The sequence below is a fragment of the Lissotriton vulgaris genome, chromosome 2_1 (assembly GCF_964263255.1).
Source record: "Lissotriton vulgaris chromosome 2_1, aLisVul1.2, whole genome shotgun sequence".
NCBI lineage: Eukaryota > Metazoa > Chordata > Amphibia > Caudata > Salamandridae > Lissotriton > Lissotriton vulgaris.
Genome location: NC_141687.1, coordinates 1726411822 through 1726424051, shown reverse-complemented (window position 1 = coordinate 1726424051; position 12230 = coordinate 1726411822). Strand labels below are relative to the sequence as shown.

Genomic DNA, 12230 nt, shown 5'->3' with positions numbered 1-12230 from the left:
AGGAAGGCATTCATTTTACAAAGAAAGGATTGCTCTGGCAGGAAAAAAACAAAAAGAGATATTTGCCATTCTGAATGAACTAAGTCAAATAGAGGAAAAAATGCCCACAATCGCTCTTCCAAACTGGGATGGATTCCAGGATTTCTTTCTCCAGAAAGTTTTGGACATTATTTCGGAAATCACAACAACCCCCATTGACTTCAGCTCTCTGGATCAGATTAGCCCCCTTTGCCCTAGCAGCCAGTTGTCTAGCTTCCCAAGTTTTGATTCTGCCACTCTGGCTGCATTAGCAAAACAGATTAAATCAGGCTCTCGAATGGACCCCTGTCCTCCGAGGCTTTTCCAAATGGCCCTGCCGGGATTGGAAAGGCAGGCTCTGGGATTACTCAACGAGTCTTTAGACCTGGGCTATTTACCAACTAATTTGAAGGAAGCAAGGGTCAGCCTCCTATTGAAAAAAAACAGGGGCGGACACAACAGCCTTAAAAAACTACAGGTCCATCTCACAGCTCCCCTTTTTAGCAACATTTTTGGAACAACATGTCCTGAAAACACTTCCAAAATACTTGGAGGACCACCAATTGCTCCACACTAGACAGGCGGGCTTCAGAGCACACCATAGCACAGAGCTGGTGATGGTGTCCGTTCTGGACGAGCTCAGAGTTAGGGCCGATAAACAGCAGAGTGCTCTGATTTTATTAGATCTATCAGCAGCATTCGACATGGTCAGCCATAATATTCTGCTGAACCTTTTGTCTAATCTGGGCATAAAGGGGCAAGCACTTCAATGGCTAAGATCTTTCCTGACTGACCGCACTCAGAGAGTACAAATGGGTGAGCAGCTGTCGACCTTGGACTCCCTGACCTGTGGAGTCCCCCAGGGATCTGCATTGTCTCCACTCCTCTTTAATATCTATTTGCAGCCCTTGGTGGAGGCTCTAACACACAGAGACTGCCAGGTCTTTAACTATGCCGATGACACCCAACTCCTGGTCCGGCTTGACAATACAGGCAAGGCTCAAGAATCAGTAAAAAATCTACTTAGGTTTACTGTTAACTGGATGGCAGCCAATTCCTTGAAATTCAACCCAGATAAAACTGAGGTGCTTATAATTCCAACTCAAAATAGCCCCTGGTGTGATCTTTTTTGGCCCCCAGAATTGGGTGTGGTCCCAATCCCAGTGCCAGTAGTAAAAAGCCTGGGACTAAAAATGAACTCAGATTTGTCTATATCCTGCCAGGTTTCTTCGGTCGTGGGTATCTGCACGGGCTTACTTAGGCAACTGCGGAGACTTGTGCCTCTCCTCTTTATTTCTGTATTACAATCAATTGTTTCCACCACTGTCATCTCTCGGCTGGATTATGGCAATGCCCTCTATTTGGGAATTCCCCAGAAGTTCCTCAGGAGATTGCAAGTTGTACAAAATGAAGTGGCCAGGCTCATTTTTAGACTGCCTTGGAGAACGCGAGCCACTCCATTACTACGTAAATTACACTGACTGCCCATTGAACAGCGCGTGCAATTTAAGAGTCTTTGTATAGCCCACAAGGCTATTCATGGGATGCACCGAAATATATAAAAGAGTAAAAAAGTAAGTTCCCGGCCGGGCTCTACCTCTCCCAGGTACAATCTTAAAACCAAAGGGGGCAGAACATTCTCGGTCCTCCTTCCACAGATCTGGAATGATCTACCGGAGAACCTGTGAAAGGAATCGGTTCTTTCCTTTAGAAAGCTTTTAAAGACCTACCTGTTTAGAGAGACATTGACATCGGTTTAAGTGCCGCCTCCGCTGCCACTAGACCTTCTTAAGCTAGTGACCTGTTCTTTCTCTAGATGCGCTTAGAGACAAGTGGTGATTTGCGCTATATAAAAATAAAGTAACATGACATAACATAACAGTGGTGGAGCCATTAGGTAGTAATGTAGGGAGTGTGCTTGGTGAGCACATTTTTACATGACACAAGGGGCTTTAGTTCATTTGCCCCTTCAATGATTGTTTAAATGGCACCCCCTTTAAAGCAATGGTTGTGTCTAGAGAAATGGCTGATTGCAGCCATGCTGTCAAATCCCTGCATCAGACAAAGTCCTTGAGAAAAAAATGTACTAAAACAACTGGGCACTTTCTTGGAGAACTAGGATGCACTCGACCCCCTGGAACCTGAGTTTCCAATTCATGATAGGACTTTTGAATGCTATGATTTTTGCAACAGAAAAGCTGTAGGCTATTGTTGATGAGGTATATGCAGCCAGAGTAGTTATTCGACCTCCCAGCATTGTGAACCATTCCATGTTCAAGAAGTGGTTTCTGTCATTCTATTTCCCACAAACCTTACAGAATCACTCAAGTTAGCACTTTACGAACCCCAAAGTACCTTGTTTTCCCTGGACATCCCACTGAGGTCTTTTCTGTCCCGACTGCTTCTTAATGTGAATTGTAGGCCTCTGTGGAATATGATCAGATTATGTGGGTGCAAAGTATTGTCCTATGTGGGTGACATTCAGTTTATCATCATCCATGTAGGACATTACTACGATAATCGATCACTGGGCTTCTTGATTTGTCAGTCGGGCTGTCATGGGAAGTAATGACTAGCTCTCAACATAGAACTGCCTGACTCATTCTAAAAACTAGCTTGTTCTCAACAGCACTGCCTCACTGGCAGCATTGTCACAGCTTCAGTGCTACATTGCAAAGCAAAGGAGGAGGAAATGCATAGGATCACTGTCAATGCAGCCAGGATGAATTACTGTGGATTCATGATTATAAAATACCAAAATGAAACTCTTGTACTTTTCTGGTCATTAATATAATTGTAAAATAATACCTCCCCAAAAGTTAAAATACATTGAGCCAAATAAAGACACGGCATATAGCAATCATCAAAAAGTAAAGGAAGTGTACCCCACCAACCCAAGTTGTACTCATGGACCAGATCTGCTACCTTGACACCACAAGCACCATTACTACAGAGGCAAACAACAACAACAGTCCATTCCAAAGGCACTACTTCCCCCACACTGTCTTCTGCTCCCACTGTCCCTGAAATGAAAAACAGTGAGGGTGCTGCTGTCCTACACGAAATCTCTAAACTACACTGTGCCTATTTGTGGAAAAATAGAATCAGATTCACAAAAGAAGATAACATTTTTTAAGAGAGGCTTACAAATAAAAACGTTATTCTCTTTTTCCAACTCTCCACAAAATTAAAAAGACATAGCCAAGAGAATCAATCACTCAACAATATGGGCAGCATATTTCAGCACCTATGCATAAGTCTAATGAACCAAGCTAGGCCTAACTTTAATCCTCGAAACTCATTAGTATTGCACAATTCCATTTTAATAAAACATACCTATCTCATGCCAATCAGCCCATGGTTTATATTGTGCAAGCATCATAGGGTCTCCATGACAGTTCATCGCCTCATGACTGCAGTGCTTTGAGTAGCCATATTAGGCGCAACATCCCAGGGCTAAAGTAGGTCTGCTCACAGTTCTTCGAAACACATGCTGCCTAACTCATTATATTTATAACCAACATGTAGCACAATACAGTGATGCTTTACGAACTGGACTTACGCAAGAGACACCCAAGTTCTGACAACTTTTCTGGCATTCAGACCCCGAAGCGCCCGGTGGCACACTGCTACAGTTGAAGAAGATTTGTGGAGGTTTACAACCTGCAATAAAGAGAAGTGTAGAGAAAAAGTACATCACATTTCTCACATTACACTGCACCACCCCACACCACATCACACCAAAGGCCTCATTAGAAAGTGGCAGAATTCCATCTAGAATGATAACTCAGGGGGAAAGAAATCCTGGCACTACACAATATCCAAGGTTCTCCAGGCCAAGAAGTATGGGGTCTATGAACTACAGGCCTTATAATTCTGGGCTGGATACATTAGATTTTGTCAGGCGCTGCAGGTGGAGTGGCTGTCTTGTGCCTGCCCAACCCCAGCAGCAATATTGGAGTGCAGATAATGCTCTCTCTGGACAGGCACAAGACTTCCCTGACTCCCACCAGACTTTTCTCAACACTTTCCACCTGCACAGAACAGGTGGAAAATGTCTGCTGTTTTCGTCTAGTAGTAAAGTTAGGACTAACTTTAGGACTCCTAAACTGAGAAAAATCCTAATTTTAAGACTCTCGGTATTCACAGAAGGCATTTAGGAGTCCTAAAGTCAGGAATCCTAACTTTACTACTACTAAATTGAGAAAAATCCTAATTTTAAGACTTTCGGTATTCACAGAAGGCATTTAGGAGTCCTAAAGTTAGGACTACTAACTTCTGTGAATACCGAAATGAGTAAGTGCCTTCTGTGAATACCGAAATGAGTAAGTGCCTTCTGTGAATACCAAAATAGTAGTAAGTTTAGGATTGAGTCTTAAATTCATTCTGTGAATCGGGCCCTATATTAGGACAAGAAAAGTTGAATTATTTCAGAAATGTATTGGGGTTGAGAAAATGTGGGTATATTCTGAGATCTTGCAAAACTATTGATATTTTGAAATCTGCAGTTTTAGTTGTAACAGGATTTTTCAAAAAATGTTGTACATTGTATTTGTGGTTCCTTTGAATATACTGGGCAAATGCATACCACAAATATTTTGAAACATGCAAATTGTAAAATACTTGAAGTGTGAAATTAGGGAGTAAGTGCATATTTTTTTCTGACAGTTGTCTCACTGCACTGGCATATGTATGCCTACTGTCAATGTACGAATCTTAAACCATACAAATTTGGCTTGTTTTTATAGCGAGGCACGTTTAAAATTAAACTTCAATAACATTTTCATTATGCAAAAATGGCAATATGTTTTGCCACAACTATAGGGAATTCCAATCACATTACTACAAGATGCACAGACCTCAGAGCCGTGTAACAAGTGCAAACATTGGAAAAAATAACAACCCTTACCCTCACTGTGCTTGCAGTCTAGAATTCCCCTGGTGCAGGTACTGAAAAAGAACCAATAAAAATGTTAGACTTGTACCACGTTTCTCTATCAGAATGAGATATTCAAGTTTCTAAAAAGCATAGCACATAAACTGAAGTTTGCATTCTCTCATTTACCTGCATTTTTAAGCATCAGGAATTTTGAATTCCGTCGATCATCTCTATGAATAAATATAGCATTTGCATGCATTTGTCTTTAGTAAATCTAGCCCTAGCTGTGACAAAGGAAAATATCCACCATGACACTGCATGCCTCTCAGGGGCGTAATGGTCACCCCGCAGCCCCGCAGGGCATGGGAGCATGCACTTCCACTTCCTAAGCCTGAGGGGGCCCCCCTCGGCCTCATCTTATGTTTACTGTATGCAGTGACACGAGGTGACAGTGTCCCTTTAACAATTCGATGCTCAGTGTGCACCGAACTACCTGTAGAACTTCTCAAAGCATGAACGCTTGAAGGTTTAATACAAACATGCATTGGCAATGTCAATAGGCCTGGCTGTACGGTAATGTGAAGCATCACAATAAAATAGCATGGGAATGGATATATATTTGTGTAGAAGCAGAGAACTGCAGAATAATATTGATGTAGGCTAAAAAATCACGTGACATTTGCACTGTCAAGCAAGACCTAAAAATCCATGTGGATTACTGGCTGTTTTATCTTTGCTCCTGCCAGAGAAACATAACATAAATTATCTGGTTATCTAAGCCACCTTAATAGCATTACAATGTTATGTGTGTACCACTGAAAGTTCAAGCTCAGGCAAATACATAAACAAACAAAATGATTACAGCTGGGGAAACCAAGCACTTTTTGTGGAAGCACACAACTTATTCCCTATAACAACATGCACCCCTGCCTCTCGGCTTGTTTGTTCTGTATTGACCCCAGCTCACTTTTCTGTTCTTGCAACCACTGAGTATGATCTGGTGAGTCCGGACCGAGTCATTCTCATATTTCTTCCACTTCACCTCTTACCTAGCATTTTGGTCTGGTGAATTGTCAGTCTTTGGGTGCCAATAAACTTGACGTCTTCTGTCTCTGCTGATTCTACGCTGGATGTATTATTTCTCCTTGAGACATGGTTAACAGAGGCTTTGGGCCTCATGTCGTGCAAGCCCTTCCCACTGTGTTTTGCTTCATATGGGGAGTCAGACTGGGCAAAACTGTTGGCGGAATAGCAATTATATACATGGAATCGATAAAGTCTAAAACTATGGTGTTTAATATCCAGGGCACTGAAACTCTGCGCTTTTCATTAACTATCTGTTCTACTTTTACATTTTCAGGCCTACGTTTGTATAGACCACCTGGCCCATATACCCAATTTTAGCAGGTGGCCCTTCCTGAAGTAATTGCTGGATTAGCTATGGACAGGCCCAATTCACCTTACTTGGTGACTTCAATCTTCATAAGGACGATACAAATGCCTGTGCCTCCAAAACCCTCTTACTTTATATGGCCTCCTTGGAGTTAAGCGATACGAAAGGCGATGATGGACGATATGGCCGTCTCTGAACAGGGGTGGCGGAGTGAGCTAAAGAATGATGATGGATTAAACCCAGATCAGTTGATTGGGGGTGAGTGCTTGCATTGTTCAACACTCCATCCATCATCCCCTTTTTGGTTTTGCTTTGTTCGCCCCAAGTTGGCAGGGTATACCCAGACGTGGGTCCCTTGCTCACGTTGCCACTGGATTCAAGCTAGCCTAGCTGATGATGGCTGATTAGCCAGAAACCGGTCCCAGGATGCTTCCTTTCGGTCCAGGGAAGACATGGCTTGGCAGTTCAGGCTGGACTGTTCCCATGAGGCACAGGGTCAGACTGATTTGCACATGGCCATGTCTGAACTGGGGTGGTGGAGTGAGCTAAAGAATGATGATGGATTAAACCCAGATCAGTTGACTGGGGGTGAGTGCTTGCATTGTTCAACACTCCGTCCAACATCCCCTTTGGTTTTGCTTTGTTCTCCTTGGAGTTAAGGCAGTTATTGGAGAGCCTGACCCATGATAAAGGTCACATGATTGATCTTGTTTTTATCAATATTCACAAACTTCAAGTCCAGATCCCCTTCCACTAACCTGGATGGACAATTTTTTGGTCCCTTTTTATCTCACCAAATCTCCTGTATATGTACCTCCCCCACCATTCAGGTAGTTGAGTGTGCCTGGTCCAAACTACATCTCAAAAACTGGCTAGAGACTCTGGAAGCATCAATACCATAGATCTTCAGTTTACAGCTTGGATGCTCAATTCATTGGATGAGGTCCTTCGTGTTACATAGTGGAAAGACACCCAGTAGACACACAACTCCCCTTGGTTTAATGATCATCTATTGGCTCTAAGGAAGGAGTGTAAGCACCTGGAGAGGAAATGAAGAAGGAACTATGATGAGATTAGTAAAGATGTATACAGGAAGTCTATCAGATCCTTCCATGCAGAAATACAATTTGCTCAATCTGCTTTTTTTTCTCGAACATTAATTCCTCCAACTCTCCTTAAGAGATCTTTAGGATCCTTAAAAATATTACAGAACCTCCAATCACCAGCTCTACTCCAGTTGCCCCTGTGGAGCATAATAACTATTTGGATCTTTTCTTTCAGAAGAAAATCTTGGATATCTATTGCTCCATTCTGGATACTCTCTACTCTGTGGTGTCCCACCACATCGTTCCTCCCTCGGATTGCCACAGTGTTCTTACTACATTTCTTAAGATCTCTGTGAACCTGGTTATGATCTACTAAATACACTAAAATCTGTCTCTCCCTTGGACCCCATCCCCCCCCCCCCAGATTTTAAGGTAGGGCACAAAATGCATTATCCCAGTACTTACAAAGTTGCTAAACCACTGCCTCCTCTCTGGGTAGGGTTGTTCCCCAGCTGTAGAAGCATGCTATGGTTAAGCCACTGCACAAGAACCCTAATCTGGATCTCCTTTGTTTGAGCAACTTTAGGTCAATCACTTTGCTTCCTGGAGTCTCCAAGCTTACAGAAAAATACGTCAATAGATCTTTATCTGTTTTCCTTAAATTGAAGGATCTGCTCCAGCCATCTTTCTTTGGCTCCCTGCATCCAAGCAGTAGCCAGGTGGATGGCCGGAGGCAAAATAAACCTTAATGAGGACAAAACAGAAGTGATGCTGCTTGGGAATACCTTTGCTAGCAACCTTCTGTGTATTCTATCTGACATCTTGAGCAAGTCAATATCCCCCAAAAGAGCAAAAAAGAATCTTGTGTTGTGGTTAGACACCAGTCTCACCATGGACCATAAAGCAGAGAATCTTGCCACCTCGTGTTATGGCATCCTGAGACTGCTGAGAAAGGTTCTTTCCCTTTTCCCTTTTACAACTAGGAGAATGATCATCCAGGTCCTTGTGCTGTCCGACCTTGATTATTGGAATGCACTGTATCTCGGCTCGCCTGCTGTGTCACTAGAAAGTTGCAGACTGTGCAGAACGCTGCTGCCCTTCTTTTTATGAAAATTCTTAAACACGAGTCTGCTAGGATGGCTCTCAAGGATTTCTACTGGTTACCAGTGGAATGTCGAGAGCAATTCAATACACTCTGCATTCTGTATAGGGCTTTCAATAGCAAAGGGCCCTCTCTGTTGAGACCGGTAGCCTCTCCATACGTGCCAATGAGAACTCTTAGATCCTCTTCTGCTCAGGCCCTAAGGGTTCCTAGGATTAAAAGATTCTGATGAGGCCGGGGCTCCATCTCGTTTTTGGCTCCTAATCTTCGAAATGCCCTGCTTCTGGAGCTCCGCTTAATGGAGACCGAACTCCCCTTTCATAAGGTATAGAAGATGTGGCTTTTTCTTGACTGATTCCCCTGCAGCCCTATTATCCCTGCAACACTGGGAGGCCTTCAGGTAGCCATGTGCTTTACAAAAATACTGGACTAGACTGATGATGCTTTTATAATTGTCTGGCAGCAGGTGTGCTGTCAAGCCGGACAATTACAATCTTGGAGAAAGGTAGGAGGCATGCCCTTCAGCTAGTGGATGAGAACCCATACTATCATAAATATGCTTTCATGGAAAGGCGGGATATCCCTACAAGGTTGCGGTGGTGCACAACAGTACCCACATGCACGAAGAGTCACTAGCTGAAGAACTTTCACTTTCTGGTTTTGCTCCTACATTTCCACAAGCTGTATGCAGCATGGACTGATCAAGAGAGAGTGCCATTGCTGGTGACCTGGGGCATTTTAGCATTCTCCTTTGCTGTTATCAGAATGAATCTGGCAAACTGTAAGTTTTCTTATCTGTTAAGTGTCATGGCCAGTCAAGAGGCACTAAAACCACTTCACATCAGCAAGTCCCATCTTTTTTTTCAGTTATAGGATTTTTTGCCAAATTGATGGCATTTTGGATCTTGGAGTTTTGTTAGCGCAGAGTTTGCGGAAATATTTTAGAATAAAAATAAGAGTGGCTTAAAGCATGTCACCCTTGCACTTTGCCGCTTAGCTGCTGAGCCCACCTGCCCCTTCACTGCTGCCCTCCCAGTACTGTCTTATGATGTAGGTCTACATGTCTCCTGCACATTCACTTGTGCTAAACTGTAGTAAAACTGGTTCAGTGGCTTGCTCCTGTGGGTCCCAATGGTTTGAAAGAATTCCATGCCTTTATCCAGATGTATTTGCTCAATGGGGTAGACAGCTCAGATGAGAGTGGCACAATGATCAGAATGACAGTGGTATTACAAAGTGAGTTGCCATGGGATTGAGTAGGTTTCGGGTGTAAGAAGGAGATGGCTGTTGAAAATGATAATCTTTTGTTTGGTATTTTCCCAAATGTGTGCTTTCTTTTGCTGAACCCGTTTTTGCTGGACACGGGGCTCTGCGCACTTAATTCCTGCTAACCAGTGGTAAAGAACGTGTGCTCTCCCTTTAAACACTGTATTATTGGCATATTTCTTTTTGGGGTATTTAGTGTATGTGTTGGGCCCTCCTAAATGACACTACATGTAACCAGGGACTGTAAATTAAATGTTACCAGAGTGTAGCAGCACTAAACTGGCTGAATTAGCACTAGAAAGCATGTCTAAGGTGTGCTCTGGCTCACTGCGTCTCTGGATTCAAGCTAGCCTGGTTGATGAGGGGTGAGGCTTGTTTCCGGTCCAGGGAGGACCTGGCCTGGAAGTTCGGGTTGGACTGTTCCCATGAGGAACAGGGTCAGGATTGATTTGCATATGAATGGATCCAAACTGGGGTGGCATGGTGAGCAAAAGAATGATGGATTTAACGCAGATCCCTTGACTGGGGACGAATGTTTGATTTGTTCGGCATTCCGTCCATCATCTGTGTGTCCTCTTCATCTTGGAAGGGAAGTTTTAAACTGCCATTTTGATCTGGGAAAATAAGCCTTTTTTCCACGCCAAAACCTCACTTTTTAATACTTAAAAGTCACCCATCAGTTTGGCAGTGTACATACAGCCTAATTCATGAAGCCTAAATCGGCTCGCAAAGGGGCAGATTCTGAGAATCTGGCCCTTTGCGAGTGCGATGTTTGCATTTGGGATTCAACATCCCAAATGCAAAAATCGCTATTTGCTAATTCGCATATTTGCGAGGATTTACATTTAAGGAATCTCTATTTGAGATTCCTTAAATGTAATTCATCATCCATTTTACAATTGCGAAATCGCAATTTCGGGCCGCAATTTACCGCGAGGTCAAACCTCGTGGTAAATTGCGAAAACTCAGAAAAATGCATTTAAATGCATTTTTCTGAGTTGCACGTTACACACACACATGTCCTTTGGACATGTGTGTGTGCAACACCTGTGTTAATTTCCATTGCAGGGGTGCTACAGGGTGTCCTTTGGACACCCCTGGCACCCTTGTACTCGCAATCTCATTTGCGATTAGCTAATTGCTAATCGCAAATGAGGAATGACTGGGAATCAGTGGGAATCGCAATTAATATTGCGATTCCTACATGAATACCGTTTTGCGAGTCTCAAATAGCGATTCCTTATGATTCGCTATTTGAGCCTCGCAAAACGGCCCGTTCATGAATCAGGCTGTTAGTATCTTAAATATAGGAAATGCATATTTGATGTTTTTAATGTCCTGATAATGAAAAACCTCTACAGCCATTTTTCACTGTGGCAGGACTGTCGCTCCCACAGGAAAACACTGGTCAACACTATAGAACCCGTTAGTCCTTAATTTTAGTAGGGGAGCACCCTTGAAAAATTATTCAAGGATTAATTTTAACAGTAATTTTAAATCAAACGTAATGGTCAAGGCGGATTTTATATTCCTACTTTAGAAATAGCACTCTTAAAAAGTTGTCATTTTCCTGCCTAAGCCTAAAGCATCTTTCTGTCACTTGGCTGCTGATGGCTCTCCTGATATGAGATGTGGATTGCTCCCAGGCTGTGGACAAAAACCTTGGAAGTTTGAGGAGGATGGTCTGTGGTCTGTGGTATGTGTCAGCTCCTTTCCAGAGCTTCAATGGACGCTTACCCTGTCAGTGGTAGATGTAGCTTACACATAGGCATGTGTCAAATCTGTTATTTCTATATATTTAATATGTTACACTTTTTTGAAACGTTTCTGTAGTTCCATAGCTTTGGCATTAGGTCTGATGCTTCTGATTCTGGAACTGGCCAAACCAGGCGCTTTTATACGTCTTACACTAAAAAATAAATGCTCTTCTTTGACTTCCAGCCTGATCTTTATGGGCGGATGATTTTTTAACAACTTCAGTGAATCCCATGCCAGTGGGATGGGCGAGCTGCCATAGAAATGGTTTGGAAGGGAATGTTTCCCCATAATCATAGTCACACGTCCGGCTGGATGGGCACAGGGAGCTCTGAACAGAGGAGAAGGGTGCTGCAGTGTTGAATTTAGGTAGTGAGGCCCACTATGGATTATCCTACAGTAAAACACACAGGAGCTACTGAAATAGTAGAAAAGGTCACCCTTTGGAATACTTACCCCTTTGATTAGGAAGTGGCTAGGAGGAACCTGCCCCCACAGGATGGCACTGGGCATGAATGTGGCATTCACAATTCCCAAGCTCAGAAATCTCCTGGACCTGGGGAAAATCAGAAGGACTGCCATGCTGCCTGTAGATGACTGGACTAATCTTGAGCCCAGAACACCAGATGGGACTCCAAGGGTCAGCTGTCTGACTTCTTGTTTGAGATACAGGGACAAAACAATCTGCCAGAAGCCTTTTCATGCAACTGCTCAGCTGACCAGTACCAACCGAACCTGCCCTGTTGCTGGCCTCTCTTGATGTGAGACCCA

The 12230-nt window shown here is 43.3% G+C and overlaps 1 protein-coding gene across 1 annotated transcript in view; it reads right to left on the bottom strand.

Moving 5' to 3' along the window:
• Positions 1-12230, bottom strand: part of LOC147733195 (mucin-5AC-like) — a 231555-nt gene that overhangs the window by 142757 nt on the left and 76568 nt on the right. Inside the window, exons 17-18 of the mRNA XM_086956006.1 lie at positions 4928-4968; positions 3581-3681 (exon numbers count right to left, since the gene is read on the bottom strand). Of these exons, the coding sequence (XP_086812132.1) occupies positions 3581-3681; positions 4928-4968 (142 nt within the window). The remainder of the gene's footprint in view (positions 1-3580; positions 3682-4927; positions 4969-12230) is intronic.